The sequence below is a fragment of the Manacus vitellinus genome, unplaced genomic scaffold, assembly GCF_001715985.3.
Source record: "Manacus vitellinus isolate BGI_N305 unplaced genomic scaffold, ASM171598v3 scaffold_44_pilon, whole genome shotgun sequence".
Lineage (NCBI taxonomy): Eukaryota > Metazoa > Chordata > Aves > Passeriformes > Pipridae > Manacus > Manacus vitellinus.
This window is the reverse complement of record NW_021940565.1, coordinates 3,927,733-3,948,493: the sequence shown is the minus strand read 5'-3', so window position 1 is coordinate 3,948,493 and position 20,761 is coordinate 3,927,733. Positions and strand designations below refer to the sequence as shown.

The following is a 20,761-nucleotide window of genomic DNA, read 5'->3' as shown; positions in this document are numbered from 1 at the left end:
TTACACTCTGAGCAGGCACTACAGAGCCCTTTTGGATTGCAGGCAACACTGTACTTGGGCAGATATAAAGGATCCCCCAAGGATGAAGGTCTCTCTTCCAGAGGGGAAAGCAGCTTTGCAGCCTGTGACCCCAGATGGCACGTGGGCTCTGGGGCAGCAGTTCAGGCAGAAGCACAAACACTGATTTACTGATGCGAGAGGAGGAAAGCCATGGGACAGCACAAAAAGGCTGCTGGAGCCCATTGCTCAGGCCAGGTTAGGAAGAAAGTTGAGCAATTGTGGAGAGCTCTGCAAGGGGTCAGCGAACAAGTAAAGGTCATGTAATGAGTTGGATAAAGCAGCCAGAGCTGCTTAAATGAGAAAGAGCTGCATGGAGAGTAAGCTGCCAGACACACAGCTCAGGCAGCAGTTATTCAGGGTGAACACTGAGGCCAGGTACTGGCAAGCAGACAGGGGCTGAAAGCCCAAGAAACCTGGTGGCATGCAGACCTAAGCACCTCATCTTTCCTGAGAGCAAATTGCCACTCCTCTCCCCTTGCTGCACGTCCCATCCTCTGAGTCACAGTTTCTCCCACAGTTGCCACCTGAACATCTCTGCCTGAAGCTCCCCACAGAGCAGCCTGCCTTCAACACTGCCTCCAGGTGCCACTCCCCTTGGTGGCACCAAGGGGTTCAGTGTGCCCCAGCCCTGTTGCTGCCCCAGAAAAGAGTGGAGGGGAGAACCTGTGCCACAGCCACTTGTGTCTGCTGCTGCTGCTGCTGCAGGAGCTGCTGGAGAAGCTGCATCTGATGGTGGGCAGAGAGGGGTGTTCCCAGGTCAGGCAGCTGGGCAGATGAGGGCAGCAGCATCTTGGGTGACGCTGTCAGGATATCTTCAGGGTGGAGGCAGGCCTGCAAAACACCAGTGTGGAAAGTGTGATCCCATGCCACTCACCTCAGAGAGCCACCTGGCACATACGGGCTGCGGAAGAGAGCAGCCCCCCAGAATACCCAGGAAAGAAGCAAATGCATTCAAAGCAAATGCACACTTTGCTGGAGGTGCTGACAAACTTTGAGGACAGTATTTTTTCAGTTTCGACAACAACCCAAATAATTCTGTAGAAAATTCCTGAAAAGGCTGGCGCTTCCAATGGGAATTTCCACTGTATCAAAAAAGTCCTTTATTTTTGTTTTTTTGGTGGAAAAAAATCCCTATCAGCTCTGCCCCAAACACTTTCCGTGTGGCTGCACAGAGTTCAGCCTCATCACAGCGCTCTCCAGGAGCTCCCTGGGCCCCAAGCCAAAGGGCAGCCCTGCAGAGGCAGATGGCTTTGATCTGGGAGCTGGGGAATGCTGCTGAATCCCTCCCGATCCCTGGGCCCTCGGGGTGCACATCAGAGCCACAGGGCTGGGGCTGTGCAGTGCCCCAAGAGTGGAGGGCAGGGACCCAGGCACCTTGGCATAGGCCACCCACCTCCTTGCCCACAGCATCGAGGTCGGTCACGCCACGGCTGAAGTCCAGGATGTCGGCTCCGGGCAGCGGCAGCTCCACGGCGTCGATGTCCGTCTCTTCCGCTGAGGCGGCTGCCCTCTCCACACCGGAGAGGCGGCAGGCTGTGGGAGCAGTGTCAGAGTACAGCACAGTCTGCTTGGAGCAGGAGCTTGCTGTGGTGCACCCCAAGTGTAGTGAGCGATGCCCAGGGTCAGTCCCCACCACCCCCCTGCCACCTGCCCTCCAGCTCTGGGGGGAAGCAGGTACACAAGAGACACAGCTGCTCTTCCTGCTGCTGCTCAGGATGGGGGTTGCAGCCAAAAACACACCCAGCCCCAGCACACCAAACCTTGGGAACAGCAGCCAAAACCCCTGAGGCTGGACAAATGGGCCACCGAGAGCAGAAAACACAGATAAAGAAAGGTAAACAAGAGATTACGGGAAAGAAAAACAAAAAACAGATGCTCGGAATTCTCCAGGGAACTGCATATCATGGCCCGGACATTGTGTGGAGGAAAACCAAACAATGACCCGTCCATAACAGCCCAATGATTAGGTCATCACGACAGCACTGGTCACAGAGGCAAGCAGGAAACCACAGCCCACTCCAGGCTGCTCCTATTGTGATGGGGGGGAACTGGCCCCCAACATGGGATGGCAGGGCAGGCAATCCACACACAAGCAGGCAGCAGGACCCATCAGTGTCTCAGCTGGCACTAGACGGGTATTTGACCAACCTCTTGCAAAACATCTGCCTCCCCTCCAGTGCAGGCACAGGCACCGAGGAGCAGGGCAGCTCCCTGGGGCCCTGCAGAGCTTGGGTGATGGGGCTGGACCAACAGCCAGGAGCACTTGTTCCAGCACCCTCTACCCATGGGGCTGAGAAGGAACAGGGTCCGCAGGCTGCCTGCAGACCTGGCAGCTTGATGCAAGACCACAAACATAGATTAGTCCATCCAAGGAATTGCAGAGAGCCCCAGCCCCAGGCACGCCTTGGGACACAGGTCTGTGCTGAGGCCTCTGCTGCAGAAGCAGCGAGGGAATGTTTGCAGTGTGTGCAGCCAAGCACGGAGAGTACTCTGGCGCCCAGCAGAGCCCCGGGCGCTGCTAATTGGTTCCCAGCAAGGGGGATGTCTGCGAGGATGAGGGCTAACACCTAGCGAAGGCTCCTTGCTGGGCAAGATCCCAGCTTGAGCCAGAGGTGCCACAGGCCAGATTGCTGTGCAAATCTATTCCCCACAGGTGTCAGCCAGCAAGGAGCAGTATGGGACGACAGTGCTTCTGTAGACTATGTCTGCCAGGCTCCAGGAACCCCATGCTACCCCCACCTCCGCCTTTGCGAAATACCTGGGACATCCAGGTCATCTCCGTTCCTCTCACTGTCTCCATCCTCCTGCCCATCTGCGTTTTGCTGGGTGTGCTGCAGGCTCAGCTTGTGGCAGACCTCGAACGCCTGCCCCACCGTCCGCACGATGCGCATGGCTTGGCTCTGCGGCAGGCAAGGAGAGGAGAGGAGAGGAGGGATGTAACTTCAGCTGGGCCACCCCTGCCTGGTGACCCCCCAGCCTGGTGCAGCTCTCAGGGGTCTCTGTGTGCTGCCACAGGGCCTGGGGCACCAGAGCTCAGATCCCCGGTGTGCTCTGGGCTGCCACCTGCAGTGCAGTGCCACCGGATCCTGCCCCAGCTGCTCCACCGAGGCCACACCATGACAAGACGAGCACCCCAGCACCTTTACCTTCTTCTTGGATTTGAAGACGTTGCACCTGAAGATGTTGCTAGACCCATCCCTGGCAATGTAGCTGAAGATCTTTAGGTCCTGGGAGTCATGAGACACATAGAATATTCTGCAAGGACAGAAAAGAAGGGAAGATATCATCATACACATTACCTACATGCCCAGGAGACTGCCAAGGCCACAGCCAGCGCTTCCCAGGGCACGGGGTGCTGGCAGATCCCCAGCCTTTGCAGCACGTCCCTGCTAAAGCCCATCAGAATATTTTTTTGGCAGTGGTTTTGCCTCGGCTGGGAAAATTAGCCTGCTGATTCAGCAGCGGCAAATGTTTTGCAAAGGCAGCATGGGACTTCTCTGCTCAGCCCTCAGGGACAGAGTCAGCGGCCCAGGAGCCCTCCAGGGACAGAGGAGAGCAAACCTCACTCCTTGCCTGCTCAGAGTCTGCCTTCTTGCCTGGGTGCCTGCTGCCCCCTCCCCAGCATGGCTGGGGCCCGTCTCGACCCCGTTCAGCCTCGCTGGGACAGACACCCCATGCTCTTGCTTTTGGCAACAAGATGGGGGAAGAGAGCTGGGGACTCCAGAGAGCACCGCGAGCCAGGGGAGCTGCCCTCTGCAGGGATGGTGGCAGCTCTCCAGGTCAGTCCCCAGCACAGTGCCAGTGTGGTGTGAGTAAGTGGCATGGCAGAGAGCCTCTGTCCCCTCACCCATCAGGTTTACCTGTAGATGGGGTCGTGCATGACGAGCATTTTGTTCTCGTCCCAGGCCCATTCTTTTTTCTGCAATGAAAGAAGCTGAAAATGAGTACGTCAGATGCTGTCCTTCAGAACAAGGACAGGGTAGAGACAGTCCAGGGACAGACTCAGGAAACTCTTGTCTGTTGCTGCTCCCAGGGAACCAAGGGTTGGGTCCTGCTGGGGATCAGCCACGTCCCACATCACTGCCATGGGGCCCCCCAAGCCCCTTCTACACCCACATCAGGACAACCTCAGCCACGCTGTGGGAACATGGTCCACCCATGGCTAATCCCAGCCCATCTCTCTCTCTCCCAGCCCACCAGATTTTCCCAGAAGTTCAAGGATGCTGCAGGTCCCTGTTCCGGGAAGGGAGAGTTCCTGCTGTCAAGGCACTGCTGCCCCAGGGACCAGTGCTGCCTACCTTCTTCTTCTTCTTCAGAATGACCTTCACACCATCCACTGACACAATGAGATTCACTTTCTTCTTCTTGATATTCTTGGCTTTAAACTCATACTGCGGAAGATGGAAGAAAACAGTTGAATTAGCCTTTCTGTGCCAGGACAGTCTCAGGTAGGGCTGAAGAGGCTGCAAGAGGAAGGGGCAAGAGAGACGAGAACATGTTTTCCTGATCTCACATGCCTGCATCAACATGCACATCCATGCTAGGACAGGACAAGGGATCTTTTTGCCCTGCAGCATTCCCATGCCCCTCAGGAGGACACATCGAAGCAATCCAGACCCAGGATGCTGCTGGGAATGGTAGCTTGTTTAAAAGGCACTCACTCTGATCCTCCAAAGGACTGAGCCTCCCCAAAGAAGGCCTGCCACCTCCCTAGCCCTGCCAGCTCCCAGGGATCCACAGCCTGGCTGCGTTTTCCCCGCTGGCTTGTGGCCATTGCTGAGCTCTGGTAAGGGAAATGGCATTTAGAGTGGGGTATTTTTGGGCTCAGCATAAAACTGATGATGATTGCTGAGGACTCTGTGAACCTCTCCAGGGGATATGGGATAATGCAATTACCCACTTCAATTAGAAGTCACTGGACAGGAAAAAATCCCAATAGGAACTTCTAAAGATCAGTGGCTAAACACAAAGCTCTGGTCTGGCCTGGGGAGAGAATGAGATTTCTGAAAAATCCATCCACTTTGGCATTTAGAGTCTTACTTACATTTAGAGAGCTGGCAGGGGAATAGGCTAAATAAGCCATTTAGGCTGAGCAACCTCCTTCTGTGGGACTTTTGAGGAGTCCCGTCACCTGTCTGCCTCAGGTGCACCCACATCAGGTACCCGATGTGCTGGTCCTACGTGCAGAGTGCTGTGCACAGCCGTGGGGACAGATCCTCTGTGCCCAGAAAAGCCCTGCATCCTGCACCTAGCCTGCCTGAGGAAGTGGGATTTAATTCATCCTCTCCTTATTTCAGCAATGTCTCTGCAGAGGGAGCACAGGGCAGACGCCCGACGCAGTGCCCTGCCTCCAGCCCGCGCCGAGCCTCGCCGTGACATTTCCAGCGCCGCATGATGTATTAACTCTGGCAGCCAGAGCCAGCAGGCAGGAAAAGCTGCTGGCCCTGACCTGTGATCAAATGATAAAAGACCTGAAAGCACAGTTCCTCAAAGCCATTTCAAAATCGTCGATGGGGATGGGAGATTCAGATGGCTTGGAAAACAGTGCAGGGAATGCAGCTCTGCCCTTCCCCATGCCCAACCAGACGAGCCCACAAACTCCAGGGCTGAAGCCATGGTGATGGGCTGGAGAAAGCAGAGCTCAGGATCCAACCATAGAGTCAGCTGGGTTGGAAAAGACCTCCGAGACCATCAAGTCCAACCCTTGATTCCACACTGCCGTGGTTACCAGACCATGGCACCAAGTGCCACATCCAGTCTCATCTTAAAAACCTCCAGGGATGGTGAATCCACCACCTCCCTGGGCAGCCCATTCCAATGTCTGATTACTCTCTCCATAAAAAATTTCTTCCTAATATCCAACCTAAACTTCCACTGGCAGAGCTTAAGATCGTGCCCTCTTGTCTTACTGCTGGTTGCCTGGGAGAAGAGACCAACCCCCCACCTGGCTACAACCTCCTGTCAGGGAGTTGTAGAGAGTGATGAGGTCTCCCCTGAGCCTCCTCTTCTCCAGGCTCCCTCAGCCTCTCCTCACAGGACTTGTGCTTGAGTCCCTTCACCAGCCTTGTTGCTCTTCTCTGGACCTGCTCCAGCCCCTCCATGTCCTTCCTGAACTGAGGGGCCCAGAACTGGACACAGCACTCCAGGTGTGGCCTCATCAGCGCTGAGTACAGGGGAATGGCTATGGCCAGCCTTAAAACCCCCAGCACATACCCATATGCTACTTGCACAGCCTATTCCTCATGGAGAAGGGTCTCACCAGGGTCCCTCAACAAAGAACCCATTGGTGTGGGTTTCCAGGTCCCATCTCTCATATTTCCTTTCCCATCATTACTCTCAGAGGTGAAGCTGCATTCAAAAGCCCCTTCTCTGTGCCTTGCTAAGACAGCAGACCAGTGCCAAGATCAGGTGCCTGGTACCTAACACTAGAGAAATGTCTTGATTTAGCCCTGAGAAGGTGAGCTCTGGCCCGACTACCTTGGAGTAATTAACCCAGCCCCTTCTGAAGCTCTGTGTGTGATTTTTCCAGGAGCTGAGGGCTGAGCTGGATGCTCTTTGCAGCATTCAGGTTGACTGCACAGCACCTTGGAGCACTGCAGCCTGATTTATTGGTCCTATTGATCATTGATTATAAACATTAAGTTGCATTTCTGAGCTGCTGGTGCCCTGGGGTTTCTATTCTGGGTTACCCCAAGTGCTAATTAATGTGGGCTTGGAAGAGACATCAACCCTGAAAAATATCCCAGGGTTAAACAGACTAATTTTAGCCTGGTTTTTTGGGTGAGTAACAGCTCCAGGACAACAATGCAGACAGGCCAGGAGCTTTCAGCAAAGATGCTACCCAGTCCTGGCATGTTTCAGAGACAGAATAAACGTAGAGCTCCTTGGAGAGGCTTCTGGAATTCCTGGCTGCAGGCAAGGGATTCTGCCCAGGCTCGCCCCAAGCCTGGCAGAGGGGAGAGCTGTTGTGTGTGTGCCTCTGCCACACTAAAGCCAAAGTCCCCTTGTGCCAATGGCTCATGGCAAAACTCCAGCAAGGACCAACAGAAGCAAAAAAGTCAAATTCTCAAAAGAACCAACCAGCCGGATTTGTTAAGCCCTTCCACAAATCCAGGTCTTTATCCTGACACCAAAGTGAGAGCCAAGCTTCTTTGCAAGCCTGAGCCATGCGCTTAGAGAGCTATTGCCCATCCCACCCCATCCAGAGCTCATTAGTGCAGTCACTCCAACGAGCCCAGAGGCTCTCCGGGATACACTTCCCATGCACGAAAGCACAGCTCTAGCCAATAAAATGCTAATGAACTCATGCCCACTGGGGCTCTAATGAAACACTAACCGTCACTTAATAATAAATTAGCAAGGAAGAGGATTCAATAAGACAGCAATTCAGTCGAGTCGCCTCTTGCTTCCCGGGGCTGTACAGGGAAGGCAAGCTGAGTCCCACAGGCCAGGAGATGCGTTGCTGATCTTGAGGGGCTTTCTAATTTGGTCTAAGGAAACGTTAGCTCTGTGCAGTTCCTCTAAGTGAGATCTAAGCCACAGAGACTGTAAGGGATGAACCCAAAGCTGTGCAGGGCAGAATCTGCACCATCTCACGGGGCAGCAGTTCACATTAGCAGTGACAGCAAGTGCCACGACCAGCCCTGTTCAATGCCTGGCTGTCCTGGGTGCTGCTCGCTGGTTAAGGCAGGAAGAAGGCATGGCTACCACAAGCTCTTGCCCAATCCAGCAAGCCCCTGCAGCTCCCAGGAAGTTAGTGGCTGATGGTGACAGCCAGCCCCAGGCACCAGCCCAGGAGTAGTGCTCAGGGCTGGGCTGGGTGCCCTGCCTGCACATGCACTCTCTCCAGCCTGGGAAGGGTACCTGGCCCTACACTACCTCCTTGGACTTCTCCAAAGCCAAAGCAAATCCTTCCCACTAGCAGGCTACCGGTGCCAGCATGGTATTTCTGCTTCTGAAGACTACTGGCTGTTTCAGATGGTCTCACCAAAGCATGGACAGGACCTGCCCTTGCTAATACCTGCCCTGCAAGCCCCTTTAGTTAACAGGGCCATGGAAAAACCTCTCTGTATGATCGATCAGGACCTCCCTGGCTTGGAGTTATTCTTGACTACAACTGTGTGTGCTCCAGGCACAGAGATCTGCGTGTCTGCCCATGTTTGTCAACATCCCTCCTTCTGCTGCAAAATAAAGCTTAAGAGGGATGAAAAGCATTAGGGTTTTAACTTTTCCTGCTGCTGGAAGGAAAGCAGAGGTGATGACAGGGTTGAAAATGCCACCAAAGGGACTATGAGAAGGTATGCACAGCCACTGTTTGCTGCTGCATCCAAAACAAGCAGGCACTGGTTGACCCACAGGAAAAGAAAACGCACATGTTTCCAGAAACAGTGGACCATTGCCATACAACCCTTTTTGGGGATACATCCTGCATCCCCAAAGATGTGCTAAAATGCACAGCACTGCTGCTAAGAAGCTTTTCTCTGAGCCAGTACAAAACTGCCTGCATGCAGCAAAGCAAAAGGGGGTTTGTCAAAGCCACCAGCACAGGACCCGTTCCACTGCCAAGAGGGGATAGGGATGCTCAGGGGAAGCTTTGCTATCATTACACCAGGAGCAACAGGAGTGTCCCTGTGATCTGATGCAGGGAGGTGGGTGACAGCGATTCACCCCACACTCTCTGGGCACCACATTCTGCTTTGTGGTGACTCCTTCAGGAGAAAAAACACATGAAAAGAATTTCACGCATGATAAACTCAGCTACCAATAGCTCTGTCTTGGAGAGCTGAATTCCACCCTACGGCTTAATAAAGAAGTGATACAGAAATAATTATCCAGCTTGGGATCAAGAAAGGAAAGAGGATTTGTGCAGCTTTCCCATGATCCCCTTGTGTTTCACACCATGTAGCATTTCACTGTATTACTTATAAATGACTAAATGGTGTAAGAGTCAGAAGAGCTTTCTTAGCCTTCAGCCCATCTTGGGTATGATTCTGGATCTTTAAATATCTGTAATAATAATGCAAGCTTGGGTTAATTATATTAATTCTTGGCTATAGAAATGTGGCAATCCCAGAAGACAAAGAAGAATTAATTTCAGGGAAATACACAGAAAATGGAAAAAGCAAGAGAAACTGTCCGTTCCTGGACTTTCACAGCTTCACAGTCGGTCTCCAACTGAAGCTCTAAGAACTGTACTCAAAGGTTTGAGCAAAGACTGAAAATGGACATTCGAGATGCATCAGTCAAAAAACCCCACAACTATTCGAGAAAAAAAGCAAAGGTGGTCTCAGTAATGAAAAAGAAGTATAAGATCACCCACAAAACCCAACCAGCTAAGAAGTGAATTCAGATCATCCCTTAACATTACACTGCCCACAAAAAACACATTCATCTTTTCATCTGGAAAAGAAAACATCTACTCCATCAGAGCACGAAAAAGCCTTACCATTGACCTCAGGTTTGTGGGAGTCTATTCTCAACATCTGTCTTTTATGTGGAGTTCAGTATTTAAATAACTTCAGAAGGAAAAGAAGCCAGCTGGTGTATGCATCATTGCGCAACACATTCCTACTGGCAGAATATTAAAACTGCCCTTTCTGGAGAACTGAGTAACATATGTTGCTTAATAGAGAGCGCATGTAACCTCGTCAGCTTAGAGTAAAATTATGTATGAATCCCAGTGTGATGGGTATGTGTGAAAAGCGGGGAAAACTCAGCATCCCTTGAAAGATGCTATCCACTCCGGTTGTGGTGTTTCCACACAGTAGAAGTGTAAGAAAACTTGCAACCACGCGCTGCACACTAGGTTAGGCAGATCAGACACTAAAGAGGGGAGATGATATCTTTCTAGATTCATCATCCCCCCACATTCACAAGCATCCAAAAAATGTTAACCTGAATAAAAATGCCCTCACTTCATCCCAGCCCATCTAAACAGACGTGGGTACAGTTTTAAGTCTGCCCACTAGCACCATTCATCAGTGAGGGAAGGTACCAGAAATGATATATGGTCAGATTACGCCAACAGAATGCAAATAAACAGAATGTTTTTTAATGGAAGTTGCTCGAAGTGCATTGAACTGCCCCATCCCCTTCCATCCTCTATCCCCATCCTTAAAAAACCCCAGAGTTACAAGCTTTTTCTGGGAAAAAGCAGCAGTCTGAGAACTAAATTAATAGGGAAAAAGCAATTCCCACAAAACTCATTGCTACTCTGCTATAAGAAAAACCATTGAAGGGGATGTAATTTTGCCAGAAAGCAGAATTTCTCTGTGTTTATCCAGAAAGCACACAAAACTGCGAGCAATGCCGGATCCCCCAGAACTGCCTTTGTCAAATGCAAAGGGTTGGCTGGCCAGGACCCTGCACTGTGAGCACCTCGAGGTCTCCTAACCGTGGTGATGCCCCCGCAGCTCCCACAGCCAGTGCCCGCCTGCCCTGGCACCCCCTGCGGCTCCTCCTCGCAGCTGGCTGGCACAGCACCTCGTAAAATACTTTCGGAGTTAGACTTTAACCCAAGGTCAGCTCGGGCTAATGACAGACGTGGCAGACTAGCAACTTTCCCAGCACTTTGGGGGAGGAGCGGTGCTGTGCTCTTGATGAAGAATTAACTTATTACAAAATGACAGCCGAGCTCGAGTTCAATCGGCACAGGCTCCACGGCGCCGAGAATTAACGACTGGGGGGAACCACATACCTTGCAATTTGTGCTGCTGAAAACACGGGGAATGACGGTAAATCTCAGAAATGTACAGGAGCTCAGGTGTAACCCACAGGAGGGAAGCCTGAGAAACCTTGCTGGGATCCTAATAGCTGTAATTGTGAGGAATAGCAAACAGCAGCGCTGTGCAGGGGACAAGGATTTCACTTTACTGAACCACACAAAGAAATGGCATCAACACCAGTGCCCCTAAATGACTCAGAAGCCACCTGTGGGCTGTGCGGGAACAGGAACCTGTGAAGGACAAGCCTTTTTTTCCTGGACAGGGGTGCCAAGTTGCCTCGGGGATGGGCACAGAAAGCTGGAGGAGCAGGAATGCAACGCTGGCTTTCCGCTGGCCTTTTGTGGGGTAATCAACACCCAGAGCTCAGCGCTGGGGTCCTGCCAAAGCACTATGAGCAGGCTGCAGCCAGAATACCTCATCTCTTCTTTTTCCTTCTGGTGCTTTGTTAACTGGAGGAGAAGCGTGACTTGCAGTGTTGGAGGGGCTGCACACATCAAGGTGAGCAGCACAGCGAACACAGGACCACAATGTGCCCATCTGGCCTGTGAACCAAGAATTCCGTGGGCCAGAAGGCTGGGAAAGGCCGTGTGGTTGTAGGGCACACACTGCACCCAGCCTGCCCAGCGCAGGTGCTGTGTGCTGGGACTGGTGGGTGCGTGTGGGATGCAGCAAACGCAGCTGTGCCTGAAAGAAAAGAGCACTGCAGAGGAGAAGGGAATGATTTAAATACAGCTTTGGCACATTAGCAAACAGAGGCCACCTGGCCAGGAGCAGCCTTGCAGAGCAGAAGAGTCCTCAGCCATCTAAGCCACACAGGTCTGGGAATACCGGGTGGTGTCCGGAAGACAGCTGGGCACAGTCTGCCACACGGCAGGGAGTGGAGGCAGCACAGCCTCTCCCCAGAGCCCTTCTGTCAGAAGGGTAGGGCAGCAGAGAGCCAGCATCCTGCCAGCAGGGTCCCTAGGCATGGAGCATCACTCCCTTCCGCTATGGGCTGCTGTCCTGAAAAGAGAAATGCACCTGCTAGCCTGCCCTGGTCCGAGTCTCCCTCCAGCTCTACTGGAGGAGCAGCAGATGCAAAGGGATAAAGTGGCTGGAAAGCAGGACACCTCCCAGAAGGGCAATCAGCTTCATCCAAGAGGCATTTCTGGACAAGGCTTCAAAACATCTGACAGTCCACTACTCTGGGCTGCACTTTATGCCCCCAGGGGACTCAGGCTTGCTAGAGGGGAGCATACTGGAATACCTGCTTAGCCTACTAATGTCATCAGCAATAAATGGACTAAAACCCATTTTTAAAAGGCTGCCTTAAGCCACCCTACCAAAGTGCTGTGCTGCTGCCTGTGACTTGAGAATCTCCATAACCTTTACTATGGGCATGCTATCCCATCACAGCTCTGGCGAGGAGGCTTTACCACCCCCATTCCTGCATGCAGCTGAAAGTACATGCCTGGCCACAACTGTGCCCATGATCCACACATGAGCAGGGTACTTGCCCATGGGATGCCAGCAGCACCTTCCTGTTCCCCTCAGGGCTGGGAGAAAAAGAGACAAGGACAGCAGGGAGATTGGGGGATCTCCTTGGTGTGGTCACTTCACTTGTGCTCCCTGTTCCTGTTGCCAAAAACTGGGACAAAACTAGTCCATAGCACTCGCACTTGCAGCAGGGATGATTCCCACTGTGGGGCACAGAATCATGGAGATATCTGGGGGCAGGATCAAGGTTCCCACCAGCTCCATTGGCAAACTGCTGGCATGGCATGGGCAAACAGGCTGGAGACCTCTGCCATCCTCCTAGCTCAGGTGTAAGATGCTCCTCAGGATTAAATTTCCCCTGTCTACCTGTCTACACACCATTGCTTGTGGTTTTGCCAATAGCTAGACTTAAATTAAAGAGCACAGTAATTCAAAAAAGAGAAGGAATAATGGAGTATTGGATGCTTGCTCTTGGGCTTAATGATTCTTTTTAAAACTCTTCTACAGTTCCTTGGAGTTTGCATTTGCACATATGGGAAATGTGGCTCTGAGGTACATGTGTTTGTCTGAAATAGATATGATTTTGGTTTGCACTGACAAGGTCAGTGCCTATTTTCCCATCCAACTTCAGGTTTAATTTTGGTAACCGTCTGTAATGGTTGCAAGTACTGATGGGTATAAATGGGAATCAGTCTAAAAATACCCATGTTGTGAGAGCAGCACAGCAGAGTTAAGGTTGCTGCTTTGAAACCATCCCAGGATCACAGCATACCCACTTATCACAAAAAATATGTTTTCCAATAACATTGAATACTTCACAATAAATGCCTTCTGCTCGGTTTGCTATTTCCTACCAGAGAGCTGCCTCCATCCACTTCCTCTCACTACCTCCGAGTTTCACAAGTTGAGGTGGCAAACTGGGACACATACACGAGCCATCTGCAGTCAAAGCAGTTTGACAGGAATCTCAGAGAAATCAGAACTGGTAAAAATTAAATCAATACCAGTCATAGGGTTAAATGAAGAAAGTTCCTCCAGGTAACAGCTTATTCTCACCTCCTCTTTTCCGGACTTCCATTTACAAGATTATTTACCTCCCTTACAAGCAATCCTTAGGGATTCCAGACTTCCCTGTGGTTTTGTTTTTTTTTCTCAAACACCTGAAAATCAGGTTCAAAGGAGACTTGAGACTCATCAGCAGCTTGCAGCTGCTCTGCATGCCAGGGGATGCAGCAGCACAGCGCACATGAGGGATGCAGCTGGTGGAGCAGGAGCACACTTCCCAGCAACATCCCTCAGTTCCACCAGCAGCTCCTCAAAGCCAACAAGGTCCCTGTGCAAGAGATCCCGTTCACTTCATTGGGGCTTGACTAATACCAACATTATAAAAGAAAGCCATATAATTTCTCCTCCAGCTTGGGCACATGCAGTGATGGCTCCAAGTGGGAGCTCAGGGGCTGGGAAAAGTGGTACCTCTCAGCCAGTCATGAAGGTTGGTGGAGACCATGCAACACACCAGCCTCCAGCCTTGAAAACACGCCTAAACCCCTTTCAGAGATCCAAGCAAGTGATAACAGCACAGACTGGACCTGTGTGGGAGGTGGCAAGCTTCCCCCTGCCTTCACATGCTGCCATCTCCGATGGCCAAGCGAGAGTGCAAATTAACCACCGAGTGGGTGTGTGTGGGATACTGGTCGAACTGGTTACAAAAATAACAACCAGGCTTTGAGCTACTTCCTTCAGTTAAGGAAAACAAGGGCAGGCTCTGCGTGCATTTGCGGGCACTGCTCTGGCACTGCTTTTCACAGCCCGGGAGGGAGAAGACAAGAATTGAGTTGTACACGTTTTAATATTTGCCACCTCTCGGCAGAAGAAGTAGAAACCCATTCCTTGGAAACCCCACATCTGACTGGAATTTGTGGTATTTCTAATTAGACATGCATTGGTTTGACCTATGCAGGCAGTGGGTGCACAAGCTGTTTGGTGCAATCGCCCTCTGAAGAAAGCAAGAAACTAAAAGAGCCTGGAAATGGCCTCTGTTCATCCAGCCCACAGCAGGTTTGAGCCCATGTGTTAGAATGAGCTTGGCCTAAAGAGCAGCATTGTCATTTGAAGCAATTTAGTCATGCCCCTTTACAGTAATCCCTAATAAACTCCCGCCCCTTTCTGGCACCAGAAAGTCCCTGTGGCCCGGGGGACCACAGGACTGAGCAGTGCAGACAATGTCCAGCCCAGCACCTTCTTCCACCTGAGAAGGGAAACAAAATTTCTGTGTTCAAGATTAGCTTTCTTCCCGAAATGCTTTCTTTCTAAGACAGACCCTGGCTCAAGGCAGCTGAGATAATCCCTACCCACATGTAGGGGGTCAAAGGCAGGGCTGATACTGCAGAAGAGCAGAGTCACCCCAAATCCACCCTGAGGGCAGGTGACAAAGCAAGGGGCACCCTGTGAAGACACCCACGCAGCACTTCAGAAAGGTGTCAGCTCAGCAAAGTGAGCCCAATCACAACACAATGATATTTACACCCCAAGTTGTAAAACACAGGATTTATAGCTGTATTTTTTTACTGCTCATCACAGAGCTGCTCCCTCAGTTGCATAAAAAGCTTGAGTAAGACCAGTTGAGAAGGCAGATGAGAATAGCCAGGCAGAGGAGCAGTGACACACCGAGGAAGGCAGGCTGGTAACACTGTAACTAAATCAGCAATTATGAAATTCAGACAATTAATAATGAATGAGCAGCAGCATTAAACGCTTGGTGCATCAGAAACAAGCCAGCCCTGTGGGGCTCATTAGATGCTGGCAGTGCTCAACAATGTTTCTGGGTTGTAACCAGTGAAAAGAGGTAATTATTCATATCACACTTCCTTTGCTGTTCCTATTTCAGCAATAGCTAATGCAGGTGTTAAAAACCATTCACTAAATTCCGTATGTTAAAGGCAACACAAATAATGTCCTTTAGACAGATTTACACAGAATTATAAAAAAATTTCCAAGTAATAAAAGTGCTGACATTTCAGATGGAGTTAGAAAACGGGTTGAAATCCACCTCAGAGGTGGAGCCCCAGATGAAGCAAGGACAGACAGACAGATGACAGAATGCCACTGCGCTTCCAGGAAACTCCAGTGAGGAGAACACAGCAATGCTCATTTTTATGCAGGTCTGGGGTAAAAAAAAAAAAAACGTACTTGCTATCCAGGTCAAGTGTACAGGAATCTGGCATCTACCCCATTTCAGGTTGATTTTATATGGCATTGGCCAAGCAGCTCTCACAGGAAAACGGAACAGAAGCTGCATCTGCAAGATGCAGAAATGTATCCTAGAAAAGCCCTGGAGCCATCAAAAGGTGGAAAGTGGAAAAGTCCAGTGGAAAAGACAAGATGAAGACAATGTGGTCCTCAGCAATGTGCAGCAAAGGTGACATTATCTCAAAACACAGCACTGCTGAAATCACTACCAATACAACCCATTCCAACAGAACATGTGCTGCTTTATTGTACACTTCAAAAAAACAACAGAAAAGAGTTCAGAAAAAAGCAACATGAACATGAGGCAGCTTTCCCAGACTCCTACATCCTAGAGGTCAAAACAAACTCTCTCTATTTAGCCTATCCAAAAAGCAAATTTGGAGGGGACTTGTCCACAGATCAGACCTGGGACTTGGGAAGAGCTTCCTCACATCAAAGGTTCTGACTTTAGGCAAATGCACAAAATCAACTAGCTGGGAGTTGAAGTTTAATCCATTCAAACCACAGAAAGACAAGTCTTTTTTCACAGAAAGCTCCAGGGGACCTGCACTCCAAGTCACACTCACCAACAGCTTTGGACAATTACTCTAGATTTCTCTTCTTTTAGATATTGTGGATTTCTTAACAAGTATGTAGAGGTCAGCAGAGATGTGCTCTTTGTGCTTCCAGTACTGGAGAAATGCACATATCCCTAAAGTTCCCAAGGATCAGGGAGTGTTTGAAGGAGTCCAGACCAGTCCCATTCATCATGTCAAGAGGAAGTAAGAAATTGTCATTGGAGCAAAATGCTAAAAAAAACCTGGAGGCCTTGGAGAGGAAAAGAAAGAGAAGGCTCTCTCTGATGCATATCACTACTGCAATCCAAGAACAACACTGTAGGGCTGTTTTCTGTTAAAAGAGTTAAGTTGAAATTCAACCATCTTTGCTGAAGTTTCCTGTGGTAAATATATACTTCAGACTTTTGCAGTTTCTGCTGAAACAGATCGGCAGTTTCTATAGGCAAGCACATGGCAGGGGGAGCTGGTTTGGTTGGGGATATTTTCCCCATCATGTTAAACTAACACTGCTGAAAACCAAGCAACAGATTAAGAATGACTGGGATCCTCATTCTCCATCAGAGAAGCCTGGCCTGAGAAGGAAAACTCACCCAAATTTCTCTGAAAATTCATCCAAATTTGGCTACACTCTTTGTCTACAATCTTCGCCCTGGGTACACTTCAGGGGGGAATGTCCATGCCATCCAAAAATCCCAGTTGAAGCACATCACTTCCCCCACCAGCCATCATCTACAGGGATACCAGGGCATTCAGGGACCACATCCATGGCCACAGTGGCATGAGGAGAAGCAGCAGACTTGTGCAGCCTCCCTGTGGGGTGAGGAGGTGCAGACAGGAGGAGGCAGGGAACCTCCAGGGCTTTCATCATGCTTTGCACACTAAAGCCCTTCTCTGCTGGGATGGGGACAGTGCTTGGCTCCTTTCTCTTGTCCTCAGCAGTGTTCCTTCCAGCGCCCTACAACAGACACATCCCTTCCTCTGACTGAAACGAGAGCAAGGCCTAAAAGAGTTAACTGAGGTATCTTGCTCTGTTGAGAAAATCCCCCCCCAACACCTGCTCTGCCTGTGCTGCTAAGGAACCCTTGCAAAACCATTGATAACTCGCTCTGTTCTGCTTACTGGACCTGAACCTAATCATAAGAAGAATGCTAGAAATGCTATATAATCAACCTAGAGGTCATAAATTAAGACAAGGTAGACATTTGAATAGGAGAAAAGGGTTTAGAGCCAAGGGTTTCTGCAAGCTTCAGTAGTTATAACATTAACAATAGAAAGGTAAGGAGGTCAAAGCGAGAAAGAAGAGAAACAGACTCCCGATTTGAGGCTGAAGGTCAGAACGACCACCAAAATTCAGCGCCAAGAGAAGAATTTGGGAAGCACCGCCCTAAGCTCCGCCCAGACCCCGCCTATTATTAATATGCATGTTAGATGTTCTAATCATATGAATATGTATATGACTGTATAAATTACCCTGGGTTTGTACTGGTGCCTTCGAGCAAGTTTGTCCGGTGCGAGCTGGCTTGCTCCCAGCGTTTGTTGAATAAACAAATACCTTGCTGCTTATAGATCCAAAAGTCTCTGAGCAGTTAATCATTCCGAGGTTTTTCGGCACCACGACTCCCTAATTAAACGAGATCCATTTCACAGACCAGCTCACACAACAGTTTTTGCAGCCTCTCCTTTTAAACAGACGTGATCTTTCCCTCTGCTCCCGCACGCGGCAGGGACATCCCGTAACATCCTTACAGCTCTCACAGCCTCGGAGCTGCCTCGGAGCTGCGCGACAAAACCCTTCTCACCTTGCCGCAGGCTGCACGGCAGGTTCTGACACTGCGCTTCTCCCCGGCTGTTTGGTGTACAGCATCTTCTGCTGTACCAAGCCAAAACCACCAAGAATTAATTTTAGCAGTGGAGAAACTGGGGCACGTGGCTTTTTTTTTTTTTTTTTTTTTTTTTTTGGAAGGCTGCAGCCCCAGGCTTTGCATCTCTTCTGAGGTGATGCAACAGAGAACACTTCAACTTCAAGGGGTACTTGGCCTTTGAGGACCAGCAGAGAAGCACAAGAACAGAAAGGATCATACACAAGAGTAGCATTTAAAGTTGACTTCAGTTTGGATTGACTTTAATTCAGCCTGGTTCCACGTGCAGGAATGTCTCCCTCAGAAGGAATCCGACAAGTCACTCAGTCTCCCCATGTCTTAGTTTCTCATCCATAAAACATATATGAAATATTGCTTGACCCCTGCCCCCCCCCCCCAGGTGAAGTTCTTTAACTCTTTGCTCTCCTTTCCCTAAGCTATTTCTCCCTTTAACCACAGAGCAAGAGTGAGGCATCCTCTCTGGACACACTCATGCCTGGCTGGAAGATGTGGCTGTCCAGGATAAGGCTGCCTGCATCTCTCCTGCTCAGGCCCATGCAGCATCAGTACTCAGCACCAGGGAGCATTTAGACCCACTCCATCCCAAGAATAAAACACTGCCATGATGGCAGAAAATTGATGAAAGCACTGATTTATTAAAAAACACTGGAAAACTCCATGTTGCATTAAACAAGAAGGAAAAAGCCTCCAAATAAAAGCAATTCCATGGGTGTGGGGGGATACAAACACAGGGGGATTGGAACAGGGGGCAGGTCCAGTTCTCCACTCTGCTGACCAGATAGTGCTGGGAGATGCCAGGATGAGTTGCAGACCTTGAAATCAACCAAACCTCAGCATGCCTCTCTCAAACCCATTTTTTCCTCTCAACAACCCCTCAGGTAGCCAGGAGCACAGAACCTGTGCTATTCTTAGAAATTTACTCTAAAATGCAAAGGTAAGTGCAGATGTTTATCTTCATTAGCAAGCTTCTAGCAGCACCTCTTGGTGACAGTGGTGGGGCTGGTGTGTGCTGAGTTGGGTGTGTTACAGCTGGTGACACTAAACACAGCCCTTTCCCTCAATAACAAAACCTTCTGCAGAGATTTATGCAAGTTTGAGGGTCAAATTATCAAAAGCAGCTCTATCACCTTGCAGAAGGAGTAGAGACCTATCAAAGGACAATGGTTTCTGTAAGAACTCTTCAAACCCTTACAAACAGCAATTGCCAGCACTAACAGGACCCCAGATCTCCCAGAACAAGCTGCAGACATCCCTGCCTTGACAGCCAGGCTAAATCCATCCATGCCCATGAGCCACAGTGTGCAACAAATCACTCCTTTCTAGACAGGAGGAAAAGCTAGAGCAGGTACACAGAGGAGAGCCCCATGGGCACCTCTGGCAGCTTCCACAGCATTTGCAGTCCCACAGACACTATGTGTGTCCACACTCCAGCTATGCTCCTGCAGAAAGCAAGGTTTGCAGTGCCATATTCCCCTGCCTCAAGTGCAGCTGAGCCCTGGCACGGAGCTGAGCCTGCTGCCCCACCAAAACCATGTGTGCAACATGGGAGCCTCACAGGAAGGAGCCACAGAAAGCCAGGGTTACCCGTCCAGCGTGCTGCGTCCCACAGACTGTGCAATCCAAAAGTGCAATCTCTAAAACCTGCTCAAAGAACCATTTCTGAGGAAGAAAAAGTGGGAAGCAGGAGGGAGAGGAGGAAGCACAAGGGCCCACAGGGGACGGACGTTTGTGAAATTACTTTACACGCTGACCATGAATTTAGAGAAGGGGTGGGATCCAGCAGAGCATGTCCTGGCTGGAAAGGAGCGATGCTGAAGCTCTGCCCTCTCCCCCACGTTCAGGGAGCCTGGCAGATGTTATTCCCTGTCCTCTCCCTTGAGCTCCTAGCAGATATTTGCTGATGGCTCAGATGATGGCATTGGCAAGCTGGAAACATGACTCACTGTGAGCATGGTGGGGAAAGCCCCCAGCCAGGGAGCGAGATGAATCACAGGGAGACACCACAGGCTCTCCGAGAAGGAAGAGAGTCCAACCAAGGGAAGGCCAACCCAAGCACACAGAGGGCAAGGATGTGTTACAGGGATGTAGGGGACTGCAGACACTGCTGCCTCCCAGCTTTTTGCCGGAAGCTCCAGTCCTGCCCCGGGCTCGGTGTCTACTTGGCTCCCAGCCCTCTCAAAGGCACTGGACTGGCTCCAGGCCAGCATCACCCATGAGGAACACTGCTGCTTGTGCTGGCACGCCCAGCGTCAGTCGATGTGTTCCTGCCAGAGCCCCGGGCATCGCCTGCCCGTGGGACACTTGCCCAGAGCTGAAGTGCTGAGCTCCTCACAGAGACTTGGAGGCATGGGGAAGATCGCACACTGGCATGTACCTCCTGGCTCAGGAGCTTTCCCAAATCATGCTGCCCCATCTGAGTTATGGTTTCCTTCATTCTCAACCAAGCTCTCTGTCCAGCTAGGAGCCCCTTTCCCAGGCTGGACCCCCTGCCATCAAGCTCCCCACCTCACCACATTTTGGAGCCTGGCCACAAGGGACATGGTGCTGTCTCAAGTTCAGTAGAGAATTCTTAGGTAGGACATAGCTGGAAGTCAAAAGGCAATGAGCTTATCAGGACTGATTTATGAAGCTAGCTACCAGGGGAAGAAAAGCATGCCTGTACCTTGTCTCCTCAGCACCCACCAGGTCTCATCTCTGCTGAGCCCAGGCATTCCTGCCACCACATGACCCAGCACGCCCAGCAGACAGCCAGCACAGGTGCTGGTTGCTCGTGTCTGCCCTCAGTGCCTTCCCAAAGCCTCTCTGGCAAGGACTG

General features: G+C 50.6%; 1 protein-coding gene across 1 annotated transcript in view; it reads right to left on the bottom strand.

Annotated features, from left to right (window-relative positions):
* The window catches only part of NOS1AP (nitric oxide synthase 1 adaptor protein), a 40,277-nt gene that overhangs the window by 4,115 nt on the left and 15,401 nt on the right, over positions 1-20,761 (bottom strand). The window contains exons 3-8 of the mRNA XM_018079002.2: positions 4,359-4,451; positions 3,921-3,994; positions 3,207-3,315; positions 2,819-2,960; positions 1,454-1,593; positions 724-891 (exon numbers count right to left, since the gene is read on the bottom strand). Coding sequence (XP_017934491.1) covers positions 724-891; positions 1,454-1,593; positions 2,819-2,960; positions 3,207-3,315; positions 3,921-3,994; positions 4,359-4,451 — 726 coding nt within the window. The remainder of the gene's footprint in view (positions 1-723; positions 892-1,453; positions 1,594-2,818; positions 2,961-3,206; positions 3,316-3,920; positions 3,995-4,358; positions 4,452-20,761) is intronic.